The 25,041-nt window shown below is 49.4% G+C and overlaps 1 protein-coding gene across 1 annotated transcript; it reads right to left on the reverse strand.

Annotated features, from left to right (window-relative positions):
* Nucleotides 1–34: 34 nt before the first annotated feature.
* On the reverse strand, nucleotides 35–24,809 carry LOC122378868 (U-scoloptoxin(11)-Sm7a-like). The gene is made up of 4 exons (XM_043360489.1): nucleotides 24,639–24,809; nucleotides 22,228–22,416; nucleotides 18,873–19,088; nucleotides 35–2,042 (listed from the first exon to the last, which is right to left on the reverse strand). The coding sequence occupies exons 1-4, from the start codon at nucleotides 24,768–24,770 to the stop codon at nucleotides 1,845–1,847; spliced, it is 735 nt and encodes a 244-aa protein (XP_043216424.1). The 5' UTR covers nucleotides 24,771–24,809; the 3' UTR covers nucleotides 35–1,844.
* Between the last annotated feature and the right edge of the window lie 232 nt (nucleotides 24,810–25,041).

Consider the following 25,041-nt stretch of genomic DNA (forward strand, 5'->3'; position numbering starts at 1 on the left):
TCTGTTTACCATTACATCCGGAAAACTGTCCTAATTCTTTCATCACCGGATCCGTTGTATTAGGGCTATAACTCGCCTTCTAGCTGTATAATGTAGCTTGAGACGTAAAACACAAGATCTGAAATGCTGCTGCACAGCCTGATTATTGGATCTATCGTGTACGGTGGCGTTGCCCATTGTGCCTGCCCGCTCGGGCGCCGATTCAGTTTGAGGCTAGGTTTTACACAGCGGGTGGTCTCGAGATATATCCGATACTCGGCGTTGATTTTTCTCCCGATACCGTGTGTTCGGTACAGCGAGCTACATGTCTGGACAAACATCTCGCGCAACCGGGCCTCGTTCGTAACTCGAGCAACATTTCCAGCCGCTGCAGACTGGTGTCGACAGCAACGGGTGTTACATTTAGCGGGTCTGTTTTCGTTCGGCGGCAGCCACAGCTGTTCAGTTGATCACCGCTGGCTGCACGCGGACAGTGGCCGGCCTGGTAGTTATAACAGACTGCAGAGCGCACAGAACAGAGTGCACTAATGTCGGACACTCGCTTCATCATCTGCCGCCCCCCCCCCCCACACACACACACAGACAGCATGCACAGTGCACACGCATCCGTCTCTGGCAGCCCGCCGTGCAATGGAGCATTCACAGCGCTGCAGGCTGTGACGACAGCGGGTGTCTGTCGACGCGACGGAGACGGGCCAAACGGGCCGCCTCGTCTGGCTGCCGGCCACGGGGCCCATGGCGGGCACGCCTACCAGCTAACCGCTCAGCGCTCACCGAACCGAACAAAGTCCATCGCCGCGACCTACCGCCCACCCATCCACTCACCACCGGACACCGTCCACATTGCAATTCACCGCCCACAGACAACTTGTTATGTTTCTGCATATGATGATGTTTGCACTCGACGTACTGTCTGCTTCCTGCTTCCTGGATGGTTGGCTCGCTGACTTACTGACTGGCTGCGTTTGGCTGCGTTTCGTTGGCTGGCTCACGGTGAGTGGCTGGGTTTGGCTGCGTTTGACTCGCTGGCTGCGTCTCACTGACCGGCTGACGCTGGCTGCTGCTGTGGTTCCATCCACTCTGGGAGCTCGATTCGATATGCGACTCGAATAGAGCCCAGTGGCGCTGAGTGGCGGTGAGAGGGTGTGGTGTCGGTCACACTAATCCCTTCTCCAGAGGCCCGTAATCCGCCAGTGGGAGTCACTGAGCCCTGGCTCTCAACAGACAACAGCTGCTGGCGCGTCTCAGCGCGATTCGGGGCGAGAACAAAGTCCGCGACGCTGCCCGAGCGGTACCACACCACCTGGGACCGAATACACGGGAGGTATCTACACTACGCCCGTGCAGTCCGCTGCCCACACGACCCCGTCACGTAAACGCCGTGCCTTCCCCTCTCGCCAGTCACTCCCCACCTGTACACGAGCGGCCTCTACCACAGCTGGCTGCACCTGGGAGACAGCTGTCTACAGGTACCCGAGCTGTTTGTTTACTCGTGTCCTAGATACACTCTAGCACACACAAACGGCGTGAGAGCGGATAGCTCCCACCCTGTCGGCTTTACGATCCTCGCAGAGGTCCTAGCGCCCGCTAACGGGCAAACGAATGTATCCCCCGCGCGCACATTTTCTGAGAAGTCACTGCACACTATTGCGAACATTTTCCCAGCCACAACTTGTCATTCAGGACGTCTTAGATTTCTCTTCCTACCCTCCCGGCACTCATCACGCTGCACCCTGTTGACATTCAATCCACAGTCCCTCCTCGACATTCTTCATGCACCGGGCACCCCCGATATCCACCCGATGCATTCTCGGCATTCATCCCGCATCTCCGGGCAGTAAGGGTCATCGCTGCAGAATGCGGCACTCTCCCACGTACGCCGTGCTGTCATAGAACAGCTCCTCGACGTCGCGTTTCACTTTGACGCGCCGCTGCTCTCGGAAGAGGCAGAGGTGGTTGGGCGGACAGAGACACGTGTGGTAGGTCGAGTAGGTGTCCATCCGAATGTGCCCGCAGACCTCACCGGGCGAGCACGGCTCCAGCTGCGTGGAGAGACACGGTCGGGTCAGGTCAAACGGGCGACGGTGCTGTCAGCAGGGCCATACCACTGTGAAATGGTTTCTAAGATGCAACTTCAATTAAAACTTAAAAGAAATTGTTAACATTGCCAACAAAAGTATATCAATTTGAACGCATACGGCTTTGATGACACTGATGACAGACCGTATCCACAGTAACTTTACAAGACGGTAGGTAATATTAAATTTTCCTCGGTCATTTCCAACTTGTCCACACCTCAGTGTAATAACACGGTCTGGTTTTGAGTTTGTCTCACGGCTGTATATAACTGTCGGATTAAATCAGGTGTGATGAACAGGCGCGGTGGCTGCGGGTCGGCCCTCCATCACAGGCCGGCTGACGGCTCCGGGCCGGCCGCCGCCGAACAAAGTGCTCCCATTAATTCGGCGGCCGGCGCTCCAAGTCGGCCGGGCGTCGGGGCGCGGCTGTTTTCAGCTCAGTTGGCGCCGCCGGACGTCACATTCCGCCGTCGAGGTGTGATATTGTGACGTCAGTGTCACTCTGACGTCACACTCCGCGCCAGGTGACGATCACATTCCGCTACTGAGGTGTGATATTCTGACGTCACATTCCATCGCCGAGGTGTGATATTGTGACGTCACATTCCGCCGCCGAGGTGTGATAGTCTGACGTCAGTATGACTCTGACGTCACAATTGGCTGCTGAGGTGTGCTATTATGACGTCACATTACGCTACTGAGGGTGATATTCTGACGTCACATTCCGCTGCGGGTGTGACTCTGACGTCACTCATTCTCCGTTTTTTTTTTTGCGTTTGATAGTTAAAATTCGTGTCGCACATAACGGTGTGATGGGCAGAGCAAAAAGGTGGACATTAAAACGGTTGCGATGTGGTTTATTGCTGAAGTCATCAAATGGTGTTGCCGGTAAATCAATGACTTACAAACAAGCGTCTTTTCGTAGATGCATTCAATCACAGTGTGTTGGTAAATCTGCTGGTTAAACATAACATGAGTCGTGTTAAATTTGTCATGTCACGTACCGTGACGAGCTATAATTTCTGTTGTCATTTTAGCGAATAACAAGGAGGTAAAACATAAATCCTCAAACAATGCCGTTGAGAGGAGCGCCACTGAACTTTGCAAAAGATAGCACGGAAGTCGTTACCTAGCAGAAGAAGGCAAATAGAGGTCATTGAAGACGACTGGACTCAATGTGTATTCGTTCCCCGTCACCTGACCCATTGACACGCCAACACTTTATGGGGCGGAGTGCAGCTACATCAATTTGCCGAGGCCATTGAGCATGAATCTTATGGAGTCTCATAAAAGAGCTCATTAAGAACAGATCAGACAGCTGGTTGTCAATGGCGCGTGCAAAATGGCCGAGCCCGTGCCAATACACAGGCATCGAGCCAAGGATCGGGAAACGAAATAATATATTCCATCCGCTGTCACTGGTTCATTTCCGTTGGATCATCTGAGAATGATGGCGATATTGCTCTGAATTCTGATTACGCAACTCATGGACCACGTTTCCATGGGCATCACTGAACCGGATTAGTAAAAATGGATTAGCTAATCCAGTATAGTTAGACAATATATCAAAATAAAAATAAGGGATTGACTGATTATATAAGCCTAATCCACTTGGAATTATATCATGTAACGAATAGTTTAATAAATATAATACGATTTAAATTTGCTGATCCGGATCAGTGGTGCCCATGGAAACGGGGTCACTTTTTAGGAAGTTCACATTTCATATCGACACTGATTTAGCCAGTGACTTACTTTGAAATATTATTGGAGCTTCGTTCCAATTATGCACTGACCAGTTGCAATTGCATCGTTCGAAGCCTAATTAACCATTAGTTATTAAATAAATTGAACTTCAGCTAAGTGGAAAGGCTCTCACACAATAAGAGTTTCTCTCAGTCTGAATGTCAGTATCACATTTGGACTGTATCGCGCCGAGCCGTAATACGGTGCGAACTGCGAGCGCAATGCTGCGGCAATCGCCCATAGATGGCAGCAGTGGTAGACGCCTGAAGTTATGCTGTGCCGCAAGACACGGTAGACCGCGCGCGTAAACGGACGGTGGATGCCCGCACGACGAAGCGATTCGATGAAAGGTCTGCACCGTTCCTTGAAGCGAAAGGCAAGGGGAGACTGGAGAGGCGATTGGCTCATAAAAAGCCTTGAATGTAAGGTTCGCAAAAGATCGTGCGACGATTTCAGACGTTGAAAGCTGCTGGCTCCCGAAAGAATCGTCTTCCTAGCAAACGCATGCTAGCCACACATACCGGGTTACAAGTTCTGCACATGCTGACACATAGAGCTCCAGACTGGCCACTTGCACCTCAATTAAAGTCAGTCTGGGTAAACAGCGTAATTGCCGGTGTCAAGTTTATACTGCACATACCGCAATATACGCCGACAGTGTGAAATTAACGAACACTGGGGACCGTCTCTTGGCAACATCATCCCGACAGTTGCTCTTTCCGTCCACGCAAAGAAATGCCCCGGAAGTCGCGATGTCAGCGCTGCAGGAAAGCCCGCCGTTTTTGTGAGGCGCCATCCGAGCGGCATTAGATGTAGCCGGGCCCGTGGGACGTGTGACGCGAGCCGCGGCACGTGGTCGCCGTGGCAGCTATTTTGGCTGACGCACGCCGCCGTCGCCGCCGCCCGGTGACGGGGGCCGGCCGGCTGAGCGGCCGAGGCGACCACCCCAGCTCGGAACAGGCAGAGTCTGCCTCTGCGCCGGAGACGTACGTGACAGGAGATTGGTTCGTAATTGCTCTTTAACTTCATGTAGGGAATGGACTGTCAGGTGACACGGGCTGCATCTATTAGGATATCACGTAAGTAGAAGGAAAGCTGTGTTATCTCCAGTATCCTGTTCTCCGTTCAGCGTTCTCAATCATCCTGTTCCGGCTCACGAGACCAGCACTCCGTGACTGCCAACTAGATTGATTGACACGGTCGTGCCTGGTTAATTTTGCACCACATCGCCTGTGTGGATGTCAAGAGCTTCATTTTGGCAATCACTCACCGCGTCATAACTGACTGCTGTCATAATTGGTTGATAAATTGGTCATCACTGTCAGTTCTGCTTCACTGGAGCAAAGCGAAACTGTCTGTCGGAGAATTTGATTGACGTGGCTCGCGGATGGTACGTAAGCGCATTCGGGACGCGTTCCGCAGTGATCTGTGACACGCCTGCCTTCTGAGCTGAGCTGAGGCGTAGAGATATTCGCATACTCGTAGTTCGAATATGTGATGTACGATAAATAAGACGGTTTAGATGTTGTTTAGGTACTATCTGCTTTGGTACATTTTAAGTGATTTAGGACGTCCCAATGTTGCGTGACTCAGTTTTTATAAATTTTACAAGATACTCGTATATGGCCATGGCGTCGACATTTCAATAAGTGCCTGTGCTTTTTGATACAATCATAGATAACAAATAGGTATATACACCTTTTTGCACTCAAAATAGGCATCTTTTCATTCAATTTCGGCGAATTGCATTCAATTTTAGCGATCTCTCATTTGCTTCGAATAGGGGCATTTTGTTTCGTCATATGGGCTCTACTTTGACATCGGGCACACCACATCGATATCAGTCATCATTTCGGCAAGAGGCATTCAATTTAGACAAGGCCTTACGTATATACACGTATATACACTGCCTTATGTACACCTTTTTTCAATCCGAATCGGCATCCGTTCATTCAAATACGGCAGCGGGCACCTTATCTCGACAGGCACTCCAACAACTCGACACTGGAGCACGCATTTCGACACGTTTCACGGATTTAGACTAGCATCTGTTGATATTCGACCAGGGTCATTGAACAACAGCAGGGGCATTTAATATCGACAAAGGGCCATTTTGTTTTGTCATATTGCATTTTAAGTCGGCAGCTTGCAGCCAAGCTAGACAATGGTCAATTTATCTCATCAGTGAATTAAGCAACTCTTATCTTTTCGGAAAGGCATTTTAAGAATGTGCGTTAAAATGTTCCACGGTACTGTAAAGAGACACTCAATATGGGCGCTTGGTTGCTAAGAAACCACACCTTTTTCAATCCGAATCGGCAACCGTTCATTGGAATACGGCAACGGGCACCTAATTTCGTCAGTCGCTCTGGAACCTTAACACCGGTTACACCTTTTTTCGATCCGAATCGGCATCCGTTCATTCAAATACGGCAGCGGGCACCTTATCTCGACAGGCACTCTAACAACTCGACACTGGAGCACGCATTTCGACACTTTTCGCTGATTTAGAATAGCATCTGTTGATATTCGACCAGGGTCATTGAACAACGGCAGGGGCATTTAATATCGACAAAGGGCATTCTGTTTTGTCATATTGCATTTTACGTCGGCAGCTTGCAGCCTAGCTAGACAATGGTCAATTTATTTCATCAGTGAATTAAGCAACTCTTATCTTTTCGGAAAGGCATTTTAAGAATACTATGCGTTAAAATGTTTCCGGTACTGTAAAGAGACACTCAATATGGGCGCTTGGTTGCTAAGAAACCACACCTTTTGTCAATCCGAATCGGCAACCGTTCATTGGAATACGGCAACGGGCACCTAATTTCGTCAGTCGCTCTGGAACCTAACACCGGTTCGTCCCTGACATCACCCGCCTCCGGCACGCAAGCTGACCTCATGCAAGGTCATCATCCTTGTGCCATTCTGTGACAATGCGGAAGCACTGGCGAATCCAAAGGGCGACGGGGGTCATTCGGGGCCACGCTCCTGGCAAATACAAAGGCTGACTGGGGTCATTCGGGGCCTTGCTCCTCTCAACGCATCTAAAGTTGATAATGTTTTAGCGGTATTTCTTGGATGAAAAACAAAAATATTATTTTTCATTTGTGTCGATCTGTCGACACATTGTGAGTGGCGCTGACCGCCAGCGCGGGTGGTTCAGGTCTGTCGAGTTGGGAATGGGCGTGTCACCCTTGAGGCAACAATGTTTGCAGGACGGTGGTTTGGTCAGTCATGGTCAACTGTATTTCTGGACAAAAAACTGCCCTCTGGAATGGTGGAAACCCTACGGGCTGACCCATCGATCGCTTTGGCTGCATAATATCCGTAGCGGGACAGTTTTATACCGGCGTCTTGTCAGCCGCCGCAGCTCACCGCTCACTGGTAGACTCACCCAAATGCTTCCTCCGCATTATCCTCTCATCTGACGACTCTGACATGGCTTGCTAGCCTACTTTCCCTCCATTCACAGAAAAAAAAAAACGTTTAGACCTTAAAACACGGCATTGGCGTATTTTGTGTTCCATTTATCCAAGGGAAGTTTAAGAAAAGGAAAAATGCTATAAAGTCTAGTGGTAAGCATTGAAAACGCATCAACGTAAAAAATATGGTTTGAAATTTGTTCGATTTAACTTGTTACACCGCCAACGAAACTGCATGACCATTGCCATTGTAAAATGAAATTTGCCTTTTTCCAATGCCTGATGTCACAGCCCTATGCCGTGTGCCGAAATCCATTGGCCAGTGTCGAAACCACGCTCAGTGTCGAAATTAAATGCCCCATGTCACGCCTCTGCACTATGCCGAGTTTGGAGCGTGGTTTGTCGAAAGCGCACTCCAGCTGACGTTCTTAATGCAGATCTGCCGAAACTAACTGACCGGATGCCGATTCGGATTGAAAAAAGGTGTAGTCCCTAACATCACCCGCTTCCGGCACACAAGCTGACCTCATTCGAGGTCACCATCCTTTCGTCACTCTGTGACAATGTGGAAGCACTGGCGAATCCAAAGGGCGACGGGGGTCATTCGGAGCCACGCTCCTGGCGAATCCAAAGGTTGACGGGGGTGATTCGGAGCCTCGCTCCTCTCAACGCATCTAAAGTTGACAATGTTTTAGCCGTATTTCTTGCATGAAAAACAAAAATCTTGATTTTTTCATTTGTGTCGATCTGTCGACACATTGTGAGTGGCGCTGACCGCCAGCGCGGATGGTTCAGGTCTGCCGAGATGGGAATAGGCATGTCATAGGAGAGCGGCAACAATGTTTGCAGGACGGCGGTGTGGTCAGTCATGGTCAACTGTATTTCCGGACAAAAAAAAAACTGCCCTCTGAAAAGGTGAAAACCCTGCGGGCTGACCCATCGATCGCTTTGGCTGCTTATCCGTAGCGGGACAGTTTTATACCGGCGTCTTGTCAGCCGCCGCAGCTCACCGGTCACTGGTAGACTCACCCAAATGCTTCCTCCGCATGATCTTCTCATCTCACGACTCTGACATGGCTTGCCAGCCTACTCACCCTCCATTCACAGAAAAAAACGTTTAGACCTAAAACAACGGCCTTGGCGTACATTTTGTATTTTGTGTTCCATTACTCCAAGGGAAGTCTAAGAAAAGGAAAAAAATGCTATAAATTCTAGTGGTAAGCATTGAAAACGCATCAATGTAAAAAATATGGCTTGAAATTTGTTCGATTTAACTTGTTATACCGCCAACGAAACTGCATGACCATTGCCATTGTAAAATGAAATTTGCCTTTTTCCAATGCCCGATGTCACAGTCCTATGCCGTGTGCCGAAATCCATTGGCCAGTGTCGAAATCACGCTCATTGTCGACATTAAATGCCCTATGTCACGCTGCTGCACTATGCCGAGTTTGAGGCGTGGTTTGTCGAAAGCGCACTCCAGCTGACGTTCCTAATGCAGATCTGCCGAAACTAACTGACCGGATACCGATTCGGATTGAAAAAAGGTGTAGACGTTAGACATGGACTTAGACACGAGACATTCAATCTCGCCATTTTACAATCAAAATCGACATCACTCATTTGATTTAGACATTGCTTATTTAAAAATGGTTGATTGAGCAGTTTTTGAAAAATAAAGAAAAATGACCTGCTGGATGCTGGTCGTCCCAGTCGCTCCCAATCATGGCGCTCAGAACCTTATGTAAATAAAATTTGCCTACAGCACGGCCGGTAAATTCATCCGTACTCCATCTGCATCCTTATCCATCTGAATCCTTATGATGCTTCGTTGTTGCGTGCTGATGGTCACCCATTGCACGCGTTCATAGTCGCTCCGACAAAAGCGCCCGTCCCGGGCTACCTCTGGAGCGGCTGTATGTACATACGCGGTGCCGTGTTCAATTGCATCGGGTCCGTCGAATGTCAATTACGGGTCCTTGAATGCTGCTAACGCGCTTACGAGGCGCCCCACCCAACGCCGGGTCGGGGCCGCCCCGGGGCAGCAAATCAGCGGCCGACAACGAGCACCGCCGCGGGCGGCCCACGGCCTGGACCACGACAGCAGCGCGACGGCGGACGGCAACAGCTCAACAGCGGCCACCAGTCAGCCCCAAAGTCAGCGGCGGCAGAGCCCACCGGCTGAGGAGCGGGGGGAGGAGGGGCACTCTTACATCATATCCATGAAAATGCGTCATAGCTTTCACTTGATAAGACAGTTTTATCATAAATTTAAAGTAAATCTATAAAAAAGCCAAACAACCATTGTCTAAATTGATTGTAAAATGTCAAAGTCAAATGCAGTTCTTCATTTACAGCTGACCATTGTCGAAATTCAATGCCCCTGTCGAAATTCGACGCAACAGATCGAATATGAACTGGTGCTATTTAAAATTGATGAAATAATTCGAAATGTGTGAGGTATGTCTAAATGGAGGTAGCTCTGTCGATATTGAATGCAAAGTGTCGAAATTGAATGACATGCCGATTTGTAGTGCAAAAAGGTGTAGTTACATAATTTACATATACTAGAGGTACAGGTTTACGCGATAACTGTATGTTTTGATTTATGTTATGTTACGGGTGCATCAGTTTTGGGTGATAGACTTGTATTTTTAGCTGTATTATTTGGGTAGATTTGGGTAGCTGTTTTTGATTGAACTGTAAGGGGGTGATAGTTGCGGGGTGTTCAAGTGTTTTGTATGTTGGGCCCTTTTTGAACTCAACCCTACCCCTATCCTATCCTATCCTACCCTACCCTACCCTACACTACCCTACCCTACCCTACCCTACCCTACCCTACCCTACCCTACTACCCTACCCTACCATACCCTACCCTACTACCCTACCCTACCCTACCCTACTACCCTACCCTACCCTACTCTACCCTACCCTACCCTACCCTACCCTACTACCCTACCCTACCCTACCCTACTACCCCACCCTACCCTACCCTACCTAACTCTACCCTACCCTACCCTACCCTACCCTACCCTACCTTACAATTCCCTACCCTACCCTAGTCCATACCCTACCCTACTACCCTACCCTACCCTACCCTACCTTACCCTACCCTACCCTACCCTACCCTACCCTTACACTACCCTACCCTACCCTACCCTACCCTACCCTACCCTACCCTACCCTACCCTACCCTTACACTACCCTACCCTACCCTTACACTACCCTACCCTACCCTACCCTACCCTACCTTACCCTACCCTACCCTACCGTACCCCACCCTACCCCTACCCTACCATACCCCTACCCCTACACTACCCTACCCCTACCCTACCCCTACCCTACCCTACCCCTACCCTACCCTACCCAACCCCTACCCTACCCCTACCCTACCCTACCCTACCCTACCCTACCCTACCCTACTCTACCCCAACACTACCCTACCTTACCCTACCCTACCCCTACCCTACCCTACCCTACCCCACTCCTATACACTAACCTACCCTACCCTACCCCTACACTACCCTAACCTACCCTACCCTACCCTACCCTACCCTACCCCTACCCTACCCTACCCTGCCCTACCCTACCATACCCCTACTCCTACCCCTACCCCTACCCCTACACTACCCTAACCTACCCTACCCTACCATACCCTACCATACCCCTACCCTACCCTACCCCTACCCCTACACTACCCTACCCTACCCTACCCTACCCTACCCTACACTGCCACCGACAGTCCAAGTTTCAGCTAAATCGGCCCAGAAACGGCTGAGATATCGCAAAAACAAATTAATTGTATTTACTGGCGAATCCCCTTGGCGAGCGGTGCCTTGTGTCGGCCTTCGTTGTCAAAGGTCAACGACCTCCCGGCTCCGATGCTTTTCACTCAGTTTTAAGCGAACAACTGAACCTAAAGCACGTGCCTTCTGCTCGGCACCTGTCGCGCCCCCACCACGTGCACACTAGGGGTACCCATTTTTCCCGATTTGGGAAATTTGTGGGTGGGGGTGGTTTTTCCCATTATTTCGCGGCTCCTGATTCCAATGGTGCCAAAAATATTGAAATCAAAGGTGGTTTAGGGGTCGCGAATTGAGATTGAAATTTGCGTATTTACCCAGAAATATGCTTATTTTACGCTGATAGTAAATCGCAACGAAGGCAAACTTTTTGTTTCGAGAGTCGGGTAGAGGGGTCATTGAACGCTCCTTTTTCATCCAGATCGATGTGCTCCATCACGTGGTTACGGTTAAATGCTTTACTAGCGATCATTACAATGTCGATATTGTAACATTTGGTGAAAAGCGCCGGGATGTTTTGCTCCTGTTGGTATCATTCTGGTCAGCGTGCAATCATTTTTGATATTTTCTTTTTGTGTTGCATTAGTGACATTTGATGACCTTTGAGGTCAAACTAAAATGTGAAGTTTCAGTTGCCATATCTCAGTTCATGACAGGCTCTTTGTGTCCATACAACTAAAGTTTGTGCAAATTAGCTCTGCAGGATACATATGACAGATCATGGCTCCGAATGTATTTCGAACCATGCAATTCAAAAACGATCAAACCATTTCGACCGTATACTTCCACAAGAAACGCCGTCCTGTTCGCTCACGGCTACGATGTAATACACCTAGGTATACACAGGGTAGGATAAATCTGGGTTTTCTACCAAAAAAATATCAACTTCTGATCCAAAAACAGAAACTCCAAAGAGTCGATTCTTTCCATGCCCACCAACCATGTACCATTTCATTTCTTCAGTGGGGACAGATACACACCGTTCATGTAAGAGTTTCCGATACAATCCGATCATTTACGAGTTCATATTAATTATTCAACACGGGGGACTAGCCATGCGCTGATACGTGCACGGTTGATAGGTATGTGACGAAGAACTTTCACAGCTTCTGGCACAGATCACTTGTGATCTCAGGTAATTGGCGTCTGAATCTGAAGAACCTAATGTAGCAGAAGATTTTCATCCTGCATGGGCCGTATGGTGGCACCGGACGCATCATATAAAGGAGTGTGCGTGCAAAGGCTGAAGAGGAGGAGAATCAGGTCCGCCACCTAAGGTCCATGGCCCACCCACTGTGTCGGCCAGGCAATGCCAAGAGTCAGTAAACGGTTCTGCCTCGGAGTTGGCTGAGTCGTTTAGACTTGGCACCTTCCTAATTCTCAGCTTTAGGCAATGCCATTCGGCTTCAGTTCAGCACCATCTGAGGGTTTGGACTGGGCCTGTAGAGTGCAGCGTAAGATCCGTTACTTTATCTTGAAGGATACTTCTGGCAGCGGCCATCACCAGGCACTAGTTCCATGGCATGATATCTGCACCCGTCTCATGTTAACAGCTGCTTGTAGTGGCACATGCCCAGAACTGGAGCCACGAGCAGTCGTGCACGCGTTCGGCCAGACCAGTGCTGTCCGTCATCAGCAAGATTGCAAACATATTGCTTTCATAATAGGGTGAGGATGAAGTTCATTGTTCCTCTCCTCCTGTGATGTTCTCCGCCAGCTGTCTTTCCATATGCACAATCGCATTCTGTGTGTGGTTGTGGGTGTTTGTAGGGGAGGGGCAAAGCTACACTCAAGCACAGCGGTCACCCAACGGCGCGGTGGCGTAAAGCTTGCGCCCCTCCCTCTGCCGTCTTTGCAACTCTGGGACTCGGGGAGGTCGTCTAGCGAATTGGAAAAGGTCATGCATACCGGCATAGCTTAGTGCTGTTTTTATGCCTTTGTAGATATAAAAAGGCCATTAGCAACTTCCTTATCTACTTCATGCCATATTTCCGTTAAAATACGGCATGCGAGTTATTTCGTTACATCCTTAACGGCTTTTATTGCCTCTCCCACCCAGATTGTATCGATAGGTCAATGTTCATTGTCCATGTCCTGGGGATCAGTCATTTCTTTTGCTGAATAAGACGACTCATTGAAAACTAAATGGTCCCAATGAGAAAGCTTCGATCACTGATTTTAGCCCTCTAACTACATAGCCAGTCTTTGTAAGTTACGGTCTCGGGTCTTGTGTCGGTAGGTAATGACGGTCTAAGCCAAAGTGAGTGTAAATGAGCAATGAGCATATGCTGTTCATTGACCAGAATGATATATTTGGTGCTCTCTTTTACCGCTGCACGTCAAATATACAACTAAAGTAGTGTTGCACGGTGTCCAACAGTCATCAATACCACTGCAATACATTGGCTTTGCATATTTTTAGTCGTTAAAATGAAGTCATTTTTCCAAGTAAAATTAAAACTTCCAATGCAAGCTTGCGACCCCTAAAAGTAGTCTGATATCGTTATTTCTGTCACTGCTAGATCCAGAACGGAGCAAAAAAATGATAACATCGACCCTAAACTGTTGACATGGTAACCTTCTTCCAACATAAAATGATGCTAATTTGGTCGATTTTCCGCTAAAATTGACATTTTCATTTTCAATTCGTGACCCCTAGAAATCGTTTGGTTTCGTCATTTTTGGCACAGATGGAATCAGAATAGACCAAATAATGGGAAAATTGACCCCAACCTGTTCGCATGGCTACCTTGTTCCAAAATAAAATAACATCATTTTGGTCAATTTTTCGCTAAAATTGACATTTTCATTTTGAATTCGCGACCCCTAGAAATCGTTTGATTTCGCTATTTTTGGCACAGATGGAATCAGAATAGACCAAATAATGGGAAAATCCACCCCCACCTAAAATTTGGAAAATTGACTCAAAAATGGGTACCCCTAGTGCACACCGATGAACCCACACCCTCGAAAATTTAATACGACAATTGAGTGCACGCGTCCGACTTACAGCGAAAATTTCACCCCCGTAGCCCTTACCGTTCCCGAGCAATAGCCTGTTGCCGATTCTAGTGTAAACCCTATGGCACACCACGTGAGCACGCGCCACGGGCGCACCCCCGGCCGCATCGTGCCCAAAATTTAATACGACCTGTTTTATTACGTGACCCACAACTGGTAAAAATTTCACCCTCCTGCGTCAATCGACGGCGCCGTAATAAGCCATTTTGGGAGTTACCCCGACGGCGGCGGACTTTTTAGGATTTATAATTCACATATATAAAAATCAAAATGTCTGTACGTATGTATGTATGTATGTAACGCGTCAGTCACGCTTGGCGGGCTATTACTGTGGAACGGTGCGGGCTACGGGGGTGAAATTTTGGACAGAAGTCGGACGCGTGCATCTGTTTGTCGTATTAAATTTTGGTGGGGGTGGGTTCGGTGGTTTGCACGTGGCGGGCGCATCTTTGCGGCATTTTGGGCCGCGGCCGGCGCCGATCAGAGAGCACGCGCATTAGCCTCAGTTTCTTCGCTTGCCAAACTGAGCGAAATCAGAGCCGGAAGGTCACTGACCTTTGGCAATGAATACCGGAACAGAGCACCGCCGGCCAGGAGGAGACGCCAAATTTATTCTGGTAATAACTCGGCCGCTACTGGGCCGATTTTAATGAAAATTGATTCATTACACTGCGCGAAATGCTGTCCCTCTTTACGCTGCGCGTAATGCTGTCCCTCTAGTATAGATAAAAATCAAAATGTCTGTACGTATGTATGTATGTATGTATGTATGTAACGCGTCAGTCACGCTTGGCGGGCTATTGCTCGGGAACGGTGCGGGCTACGGAGGTGAAATTTTCGCGCCGAGTCGGACGCGTGCATCTGTTTGTTGTATTAAATTTTGGTGGGGGTGCGCTCGCCGGTTTGCACGTGGCGGGCGCATCTTTGCGGGATTTTGGGCCGCGGCCGGCGCCGAGCAGAGAGCACGCGCCTTAGGCTCAGTTTCTTCGCTGCAAAACTGAGGGAAATCAGAGCCGGAAGGTCACTGACCTTTGGCAATGAATACCGGAACAGAGCACCGCCGGCCAGGAGGAGACGCCAAATTTATTCTGGCAATAACTCGGCCGTTACTGGGCCGATTTTAATGAAAATTGATTTATTACGCTGCGCGTAATGCTGTCCCTCTAGTTTACATATATAAAAATCAAAATGTCCGTATGTATGTATGTATGTATGTATGTATGTATGTATGTGACGCGTCCGTCACGCTTGGCGGGCTATTGCTCCGGAACGGTGCGAGCTACGGGGGTGAAATTTTCGACACAGGTCGGACGCGTGCATCTGTTTGTCGTATCAACTTTTCGAGGGGGTGCGTGCAGCGGTGTGCACGTGGCGGGCGCATCTTTGCAGCATTTTGGGCCGCGGCCGGCTTCGAGCAGAGAGCACGCGCCTTAGGCTCAGCTTCTTCGCTTGCAAAACTGAGCAAAATCAGAGCCGGAAAGTCACTGACCTTTGGCAATGAATACCGGAACAGAGCACCGCCGGCCAGGAGGAGTCGCCAAATTTATTCAAGCCATAACTCGGCCGCTACTGGGCCGATTTTATTGAAACTTGATTTATTACGCTGCACGTAATGTTGTCCCTCTTTACGCTGCGCGTAATGCTGTCCCTCTAGTTTACATATATAAAAATCAAAACGTCCGTATGTATGTATGTATGTATGTGACGCGTCAGTCACGCTTGGTGGGCTATTGCTGTGGAACGGTGTGAGCTACGGGGGTGAAATTTTGAACGTAAGTCGGACGCGTGCATCTGTTTGTCGTATCAACTTTTCGAAGGGGTGCGTGCAGCGGTGTGCACGTGGCGGGCGCATCTTGGCAACATTTTCGGCCGCGGCCGGTTTCGAGCTGACGGCACGCGCCTTAGGCTCAGTTTCTTCGCTTGCAACACTGAGCGAAATCCGAGCCGGCAGGTCACTGACCTTTGCCAATGAATACCGGAACAGGGCACCGCCGGCCAGGAGGAGACGCCAAATTTATCCTGGCCATAACTCGGCCGCTACTGGGCCGATTTTAATGAAAATTGATTTATTACGCTGCGCGTAATGCTGTCCCTCTAGTACATATTTATGATAAGACAAACACTGGCAGCGACTACTGTTCCTCTCGAGAAGCGTGTGTCATCGTGTCATAGCGTTGCGGGGCTATCCAGGCCGTGCTGGTGGTAATGGTGGCGCTGGTGGGGTGGGGGTATGGAGGGGTCACCAATTCCGTCCTCCTGTCCACAGACTCAAGGATCCCGTCCAACTAACAGTCAGCGCTGATGAAAAAGACACGACAGAGTGCCACTCACACCGCCGCGACAGACGGTTTAATTAACTCCTCCGCGTGCAGAGAAACAGATAAAACTGCACACGCCACAACTTTTTCCGACAGATGGAGGATGCATTACTCCGATCCCTAGCGAGATGTGGGTTGATTGAAACTTCATTCTCTTGCACTCGAACGATCAGACTAGCACCGTGACGCTCCCTAGCGGGCGGAATGTCGCGGGCCGCTCGTCGGCAGCTATCTCCGCAGCATCAGTGGCCCAATCAATCACCCGTCAGCAACCGGGGAGTCACCCGCTGGCCGTGACGGTGTCGCACGGCGCTGTGACCGACACCGGTCGTCATTAACCCGGGCTGCGCGTCGCTGGCATCGCCGACCGCCGCACGGTCTAATGTGACGGTCCGCCGCCAGCTCTAGTGCCGCTGCCGATGGCGACGGGACTGTCGACTGTGCCGCACCGCCGACAGGGCACTGCCACAGCCCCCACGGGAGACCAACAGCTTCCTGTGGAGGCCGATAGCCCCCGCGGCGGCCACCGGCTGCGCCCAGCTGGTCTACGGGTCCAGTGGCGGCGCCCCGCCACGCAGCTCTCACTCCAAAGAGAGCGCAGATTACCGCTGGGATCTAAAGAAGTTATACTGCCAAAGTATCCTAAAAATTACACTAGATGTAGCAGCTAGTTTTAGAGCGCGCACATTACTCTCAACAATATCCGCATAGCTACTTACTAGAACAATGACTAGCCGTTCAACGCGACACCATGATTCGAATTGACGTTTCACTTGACCTGTATTTTCTACACGCCAAGTAGATGATTAGATCAATCGCTGACTTACTACTTTGCTTTTATTTACGTTGACAGCTTATTATTACCCATTTCCCATCGCCGCTACTTCCTAACTGTAAGTCTGTTTTTATTATTTTCGCCCTGATTTCGCTCCCATCTCACCGTCTTGTCGCCCTATATCATTCTGTGTCCCGACTAGTGGTGTCAATCGGAACTTGAATCTTCGGAATTCCGATTTTGTCCAATGTCCAATTCGGAATTCGGTTGGACAATGGCAGCAGGCTTTGGACAACTTTGGACAATCGCTTGCTACACCTCAACATTTTTTTAACAGTAGTCGTGTTTAACATTGATTGGCTATTAGAAAGCTCAGCTTTCGATATGATTAAAACTTTTGAGCTTGTAACGGTACATGAAAAGCAAATTAAATAACACTGAGTGTAAACTATTGCGTAGGTGTCGGACAGCTTTGGACAAATGGCTGGCTTGGACATTTTTGGACGGACAATCGACGCAAACATTGGACATTGGACGGACTTTGGACATACGTTTTCTGAAATTGACGCCACTAGTCCCGACTCCCGCCGATCTCGTCTGTGCCCACTGCCCCGCCATTCGCGCCCTGATAGAGATGTCAGACGGCTCGTCGGCTCGCCCGGAACCCGGCATCTTCCTATTGGCGGCGATCGGTGGAGTGTTGGTGTTGGCGGCGGCCCGCGCTGCCGTCTGTCCAGAAGACCAGTGACCAGAGCGGTCCAGCGCCGCAGGCAGGCGCCGCTGCCACTTTCGAACCCTCTGGGTGTGAGATATGGGCCCACAGGGATGCGGTAGCGACCACTGTTTGACGTTTGGCTGAGACCTGTCTGTGAGGATGGGACTCAGGGGACAGTCAGGGTGACCGGCTTTGGACAGGGTTAAGTCCTCCAATGGCTTCTGATAATATACAGAGGCAGTCAATGTCACTGCGAAGGGAAAGGTTGTCGGTCGAAATATACGATACACAAGAATCCGTTATTCTTTGTTTTTAACCCGTTTTGTTTTTCATCTGTTATTACAAATTATGTTTTATAAATGCGTCAAAATGAGCAATTTAAAAGTTTTGAACTGCGCCTGACTGGGATATTTTCCAAAAATACTGCTCACTGGGGAGCACTCTTCACTGTTAGCCACCTTGTATCTCCGATATATCCGTCCTCGTAATTCTCAGAACCAGCGCTCCCGTGTCTTTACGCACGCTACCTTGCGCGGAATGGCGGTCACTACCACCGGACAGCCAGTCGCGGTGGCGAGGGCAATGTCATAACGAGTACGCCCTCTCCGGGGTCACCGTCTGAGTGGCAGGGCGGGTGGTCTCCGTAACGGGACAGTCCCATCGGGACGGTTTCTGCCGCGGTGGCGCACATCAGACTGGGCCGCTCAGTTCCAATGTCTCCAACCTATGTTATGAATGATGCCAGAAGTTTGTAATGGAATAAGTTTCTAACTTGACTGAATAAAAGTTTCCTCCTAGTTTTTGAAATCACGTTAAATTCAATTCACCTCAAGGTTGTTCAAGACGTCACAGGCCAGATCGATCTTTAATTTGCTCAAACTAAGGCACCTTTACACTTCATACTTCGGGATCTGACGGACGCGCTAGCCGCTGAGTGTGTTCGTCCAGTCCAGTACCCCCTCCATGAGGTGGACCCGCGTGCCGCTCTCACCTGCCGGCAGGTATAGGCGGTGACCTCTGTGCTGCCGCCACCGCCCCACTCCGATACCTTCTGGTACCGGCTCGGGTACGGACACGAACAGTTGACCTTCACGTCCTTGCGCTCGTGGTCGAGCCGCAGAGGGCCAGCGTCGGTACGCCGCTCCAGAACGGCGGCGATGGCCGGGTGCGGCCCGCAGCGGCGCAGACTGCGCACCGGGCCACAAAACTGCGGGGAAAGGGGAGGTCAGCACTCATGGCTGTGTCGGTCCAAGGAAGTGCTGGGATGCATCGGTCTATGTACAGGTCTCGCGAGATTAAGCGGTAGGTTTTGCACTTTAACATTTCCGATTATATCTCAGAAACTAATCGATCTACGATGAAGCCATTTTACACGATCATGGCCGGCTTGTTACCCAACAAGTCGATCGCATCTTCAACACTTAAAAGCTTAAGACGACGAAGATATAGCCTGAAGTACACTAAATTTTCTAGGTGCAAAACCTACCGCTAAAACCCGCGAGACCTGTACATGGGGAGGCAGTGTCAGATGTACGCGATGAGCCCATAGAGCTGTGCGAAAAGAAAGGAGTAACAATATGATACGGCCCAGTGCTCTGTACCGAACCACAGCTTATTAACCTAGTCTACATAGGTTAATAATTACCTAGATATCCTTTTCCCCACAAAGTTCATTAAACCTGGAATAAGTGATACGACGCCTGGTTGACAGCTGCCGGCTAACTCGTGCACAATGCTATGCTGAATAGTTTGCTGACAGCTTGTGAAACATCCACCTGGTGTGGGCCCGACGTGAACTTGGCGAGGGACGATGTTATTTAATACCAAAGCTGTTATTTGACTAGCATGGGGTGACGCCACGAGAGGCGGGGACGTTTGCTGAACGACGTTTGCCAGTTACCACCAAAGGCACGTCCAAGACCGTGTGAGTGGAGGCAAGTTCATCGTCTATAAGCAAATTTTCAGAATCAATTAGGTTTTCCGTGTTTTACAATATAAATTTCTACGGCACCACAGCCTTCCGAAAACGGTTAAATCGACAGGCAAATGAGAGGTGCACAGAACAGACAGCATGTAGGACGGCATAGTTGGGTAAATATGTGTGCCCGCCACCATAGTTTACCTTGAATATTAATGGTGATTTATTTTCCTAACATTTCATTAACATGAAATTTTTGCAGTCCCTAAAAAAATTTAAATGTAAAACGAATGATGGAAACTTGAAATACTTCTCTAGAATGTTTGCAAAAACTCAAATATTTTATCAACTTCTGCCAATGGAATTGATACAGTTTTTGTCATTAAATGTCATTGTTTTTTTGTTTGTTTTTATCAGTCCTCGGAAACAGTCTATGTCTACATTAGCAGAACGCTTGATGCCTCTTTTCTTATGTTAAATCTGTCTTGACGAACAGAAACTGCCAACGGGCGAGATATGTATATTGTATAATAAACAGATCGTAAGCCGGTGTCGGGGTGGGCCGCATCGCCCGCTGGGAGCTTGATATGGTGCCAGCCGTGAGATTGGCGGCCCAATAACGTGACACGGCGCGACGCGCTGTAACGAATGGCGTGACGACAGGACGGTGATTTGGTGACGTCACAACTGTCCGACTGTGGCGTCACGCTGGAGCATACTGGCGAAATCACAGGCCTGTATGACCTTTTAGACATTGGGAATGACAATCACCAATCGATACTTATCACAAGAACATCCACAAACATCGTGACTTTTCAGCTGAGGTGAATATGAGGAGGAACATAAAATACTATGGCAAGGATACGGAATACGGATAGGATTCGGGACAATGTGATAGGATTGTGCAGGACTGCGAGTGCTGCTGCTGCCCAGTTGGCGCTGCGCACATCTGCAGCCTGGCAAACTTATCACCGGAGCCCTAAGAAATGAAAACTTGACGAAAGAAAAGCTGATGAATGCATGAGTTCGTGGATCGTGGTCGTAGGCGAGTTTCGTAGACGTTCACCGATTTGTAAATATTGGCCTCGCTCAAAAGTTATATTATTTCTCGATAGCGATAACGATAGACAACGATGTGTACCGTTATCGTTTACACGTTTATAAAATGTAGCAAGTTTGATTTTTTACCATCTAATCACTCCCAAATCTAATTGACGAACATACGCCCCAAGAAACTGGCTTTGACAGACATTTCAGTCTATATAGTGTTCTCATGAAGGACATTTATACAATTGGAGGCATTTGGTTGCTTCTTCATGGTGTGTCAAAAGTGGAAATAGCCGCCCGGCTTTAGTTCGCCAGCCTTGTCAATAGATGGCAGTACCACAATATGGGCAGCAGATCGTGCAATTGACGTCAAATTTTCGTTATCTGCTAAGAATTTAATGGCGGATCTTTTCATGCAAGAATCAAGTAAATCGGTCCACAACTTTTCTAGCGACAGAGATATGAAGTCAAACACCCTGCCAGAGCGGCGGCGCGGCGGCCGGCGGCGCCGCCCGTTACGCGCCGCCTGGGAGACTGGCGGCGCTGAACGGTTCCGACTTGACACTGCACTAAAACCTGTTAACTGCTTGGAATAGTTATTATAGCAAAATTTTCATTCAAGTGAGGAATAACCAAGGGCAGGAAGTATGTATGCTTGTGTGCGTACTGTGTAAGCCAAGAAACTGCATTAGCAGATACTCGCTAATATTAGATCCAGCCAAGTCCAAACGCATTCCAGGGGATATGTTTCTGATGGGTCAACAATATTTATCGTTCGAGGGCGGATACAGTTTTGACAATACAAAAAATATTTTTGCACAGCTCTATTCCTTGAATAATTCTCTTCAACGCCTCATTCCTAGTTAAGCGAATTAGCCCACCCTGATTGAATAAATAAGGCGACTTCGCCACAAGGTCGCGGAAAACCGACCGAAAACGGCCGCGCTCAACGTTAATTTGGGCATGCAGACTCTTAGAAAATCGCATTGGGCGGGTAGGGTTTCCCAGGTATTGGCTCCAAAACACCGTATTCGGCTCCCGAATACGTCCAAGTGACCCGCCTCGTTCCTAGTTAAGCTCTAATTAGATCAGGTGACTCACAAGGAGCGAAAAAGCGACAAAAAGCATGAATTTCCCTATGGCGGCGGGCTGCCGGGTTGCCAGACGGCGCACCGGCTATTTCCACTTTTGACACACCATGTTATTCCTTCTTGGAAGGCAGGACTTCTTGAACTTTTAGGGCCACACCGGTAATATCAAAGTTTCACCCATGCAATGGCTTGAAGCACGGTGCCGTCTGCCGCTGTTGCTGAAATATATTCATCTCCAACCCGGCCCATGTCTCCCCCACTGTCGCATGCGAGTAGACTGCAGCCCTCACCTTCAGCTGTATCCGGTTATTGAGCTGCAGGGTTCTCTCGTCCGTACTGTTGCTGTACTCGTAGGGACACTGGCCGTCAGAGCAGCGGCACAGGCGCTGTGACAGCTCCGGCTGCCAGAAACGTCTGTGTACCAGACTGCAGACGGAGGCAGCCGAGGGGCATGGCGGCAGGTCACTCTCGCGGGTCGTCTGAAACAGAACACAGAGGCAGGTCACCGTATAAGAACACCCGGCAGGTCACTCTCGCGGGTCGTCTGAAACAGAACATGGCGGCAGGTCACCGGGTCTAACAAAACACTGCGGCAGGTCCTGATCTTGCGGGTCGTCTGTAACAAAACTGGGCGGTAGGTCACTCTCGCGGGTTGTCTGAAACAGAATTCAGAAGCAGTTCAGTGGGTGTACCATACCACGACGGCAGGTCATCGGGTCTGGCAAAACATGGCGGCAGGTCACTGTGTGTAACATACCACGACGGCAGGTCACTTTCGCGGGTTGTCTGTACGGTGATAGGTTACCCGGCTTAACAGGAGACGGCACCAGCTCACCGTCCACAAGTCTTCACTCTTCAGCTTAGTTATTAACCCACGTTTCGGTATTTCCAGCTCTCGCGGTGAGTCATTTCTGAGTGATCTCCCCTCGCGACTGTGCCGTTTACACAGACCGGGATACAAAGTGGAGCGACATGCTGTTGGATGTTATTCATTCATCATTGGTTACGATGTTGACCCAGGACGGTGTTTGTGGGATACGTCGTTAATCACTGAACAGAAAGGCGAGTTCATCCAGTCGCTTTTGAAATTAGTGCCTCTCTTTGATTAGACGGTTAATGATATAAACAAAACATTGCTTGCTCCAAATGCCAATTAACGATTTTCGCGTTACAATTCCTCCTAAGGCTTTATTGTAACGATAAATACATGGGTCTATGAATGGAAATGTCATGATAGTATAATGAAATATCACCAAATATGAGGTCGTCACATGCCTAAATGATTGCTTATTCTTATGGGCATGCCTTGGGCTGATGTTCGCCAATCGTCAAAGCGAATCCATCCACGCGTTTTTCGGGAGAGAGCCTACTTAGGTATGGACAACAGTTGTGACGGCAGCAGCAATGAAGCTGTTGAGGAGAGTTAGAATCATCTCATGGCCGAGGCGTGGTGTTAGTATGCATTACAGATGCTATAAAAATAGCATTTGTAATATACATATGTAGTAGTCACTGGGCTAGTTTCATATAAGAAGCCGGACTCTCGTCTCCGTCAATTGGATTGGAATATTAGCTTCACAACGTTTCGACCAGTTACTTGTCCGGCCGAAACGTTGTGAAGCTAACATTCAAACTCAAGACGGGGACGAAAGTCCGACTACTGACAGTTGCAGAGGAGAGGGTCCGACACATCTCAACACACCGTTCCGTGCTTCTATCCCCAGGATACTGAAGTCCTTCTCCTCCACGCCGCAACCCCCTCCGGGCTGGACAGGCAACTTTATCTCATGCGGGCTGCTCCCTTGGAGCGGCATCGCTGCTCCCGAGGGAGCGCATCCCGTAGCCGGGTGCAGTGAGTGCCTTGGGGCTGGGTGGCCTGTCCTCTGGACGGGCTCAGCCCCGGCGACTCACTAGGGTGCCTGCCCAGACCAATGTCTCCACCTATATCCTATTATTCTCCCGGCTCTGAAATGGTCCCATTGGACCGAAAGGGCCTAACCCAACAAAACAAACAAACAAACAAACACATCTCGAGAAGTTGGGTACTAAATTAGCGACGAGGGCCAATCGCGCGACTCTGAATGTTTTCTATGTAATGTCAATGACATGGCCCTAAATGACAATTGAATCCGTTATTGCGCCTGATAAGCCGACATTGTTTTGCTCACGGTCCTCTGGCGGGTTCGTGCTGCTTAAAACTACAAGGATGAAACCAAGGTAATATACAAACACCTACCCATTCATCCCTCTCATTCCAAGCACCAGCCGGACATCGTCTGACTTAAGTTCATAGATTTAAAAGGGACAAAATTGATAAAATCAAATGACTGATGATAAATTTATTCGTCAACTTAGTCCCTCCTTCAAGGTTTCCTGTCCGCGGCTGACGGTCGCCCCACTTAGGCAGCTGCTGAGGACAGCTTTGATAAGAACATTGTTACTCTTGCCCTGATGACTGTTTATAGAGCACATGGTTGGGCTGTCTGTCCCATTGTCGAACGTCTGTCTCATGAGCCGGGCTGAGCTGCTGTGGCGCACCAGTCGGTGGTCGAATCAGTTCACTGCGCCTCTCCTTTATCCTCTCATCCGTCATCCTTTGTGGTCCTTCAATAGTTTGACTGAAAAGCGTCCAGCCAAAAACAGGCAAGATTTGTCACATGAGTGAATTAAAAAATTAATCTCCAGTAACGTCGCGAAATACCTTTCCCTCGTAGACAAAGTGAACTCCATGGAAGAGGCGTCCGTTCTGCGAGGGCCGTAGTCGGCCGTAGCCCGCCACTCCTACGGCCACGGTCAGCAGGAGCACGGCACTGACGGAGCACGGCCGGGCCATGGGGGCGTGCACCCTCCACTGAGGGGGCAGCCCGCCGCCGCCGACCGGGCGACCTCAGCGCCGCCACCGGCCAACTGCTGAACTACAACGTCCAGGGACCGGTCGCCTGAGATGAGACGATTTGTTCAACACGTTCTGTATCTGTACTGTTCTGTATCATATACATTATTATCCAATATCGCTGGCTACCGCCCAGCATACAATAGTCTTATGGCATATGGGATAATCTCCATGCCACATTTGTCTTGCAATGCTGGCGCCTACAGCTGGA

Source organism: Amphibalanus amphitrite, unplaced genomic scaffold (assembly GCF_019059575.1).
Source record: "Amphibalanus amphitrite isolate SeventyFive unplaced genomic scaffold, NRLGWU_Aamphi_draft 000066F_arrow, whole genome shotgun sequence".
NCBI classification, from domain to species: Eukaryota; Metazoa; Arthropoda; class Thecostraca; order Balanomorpha; family Balanidae; genus Amphibalanus; species Amphibalanus amphitrite.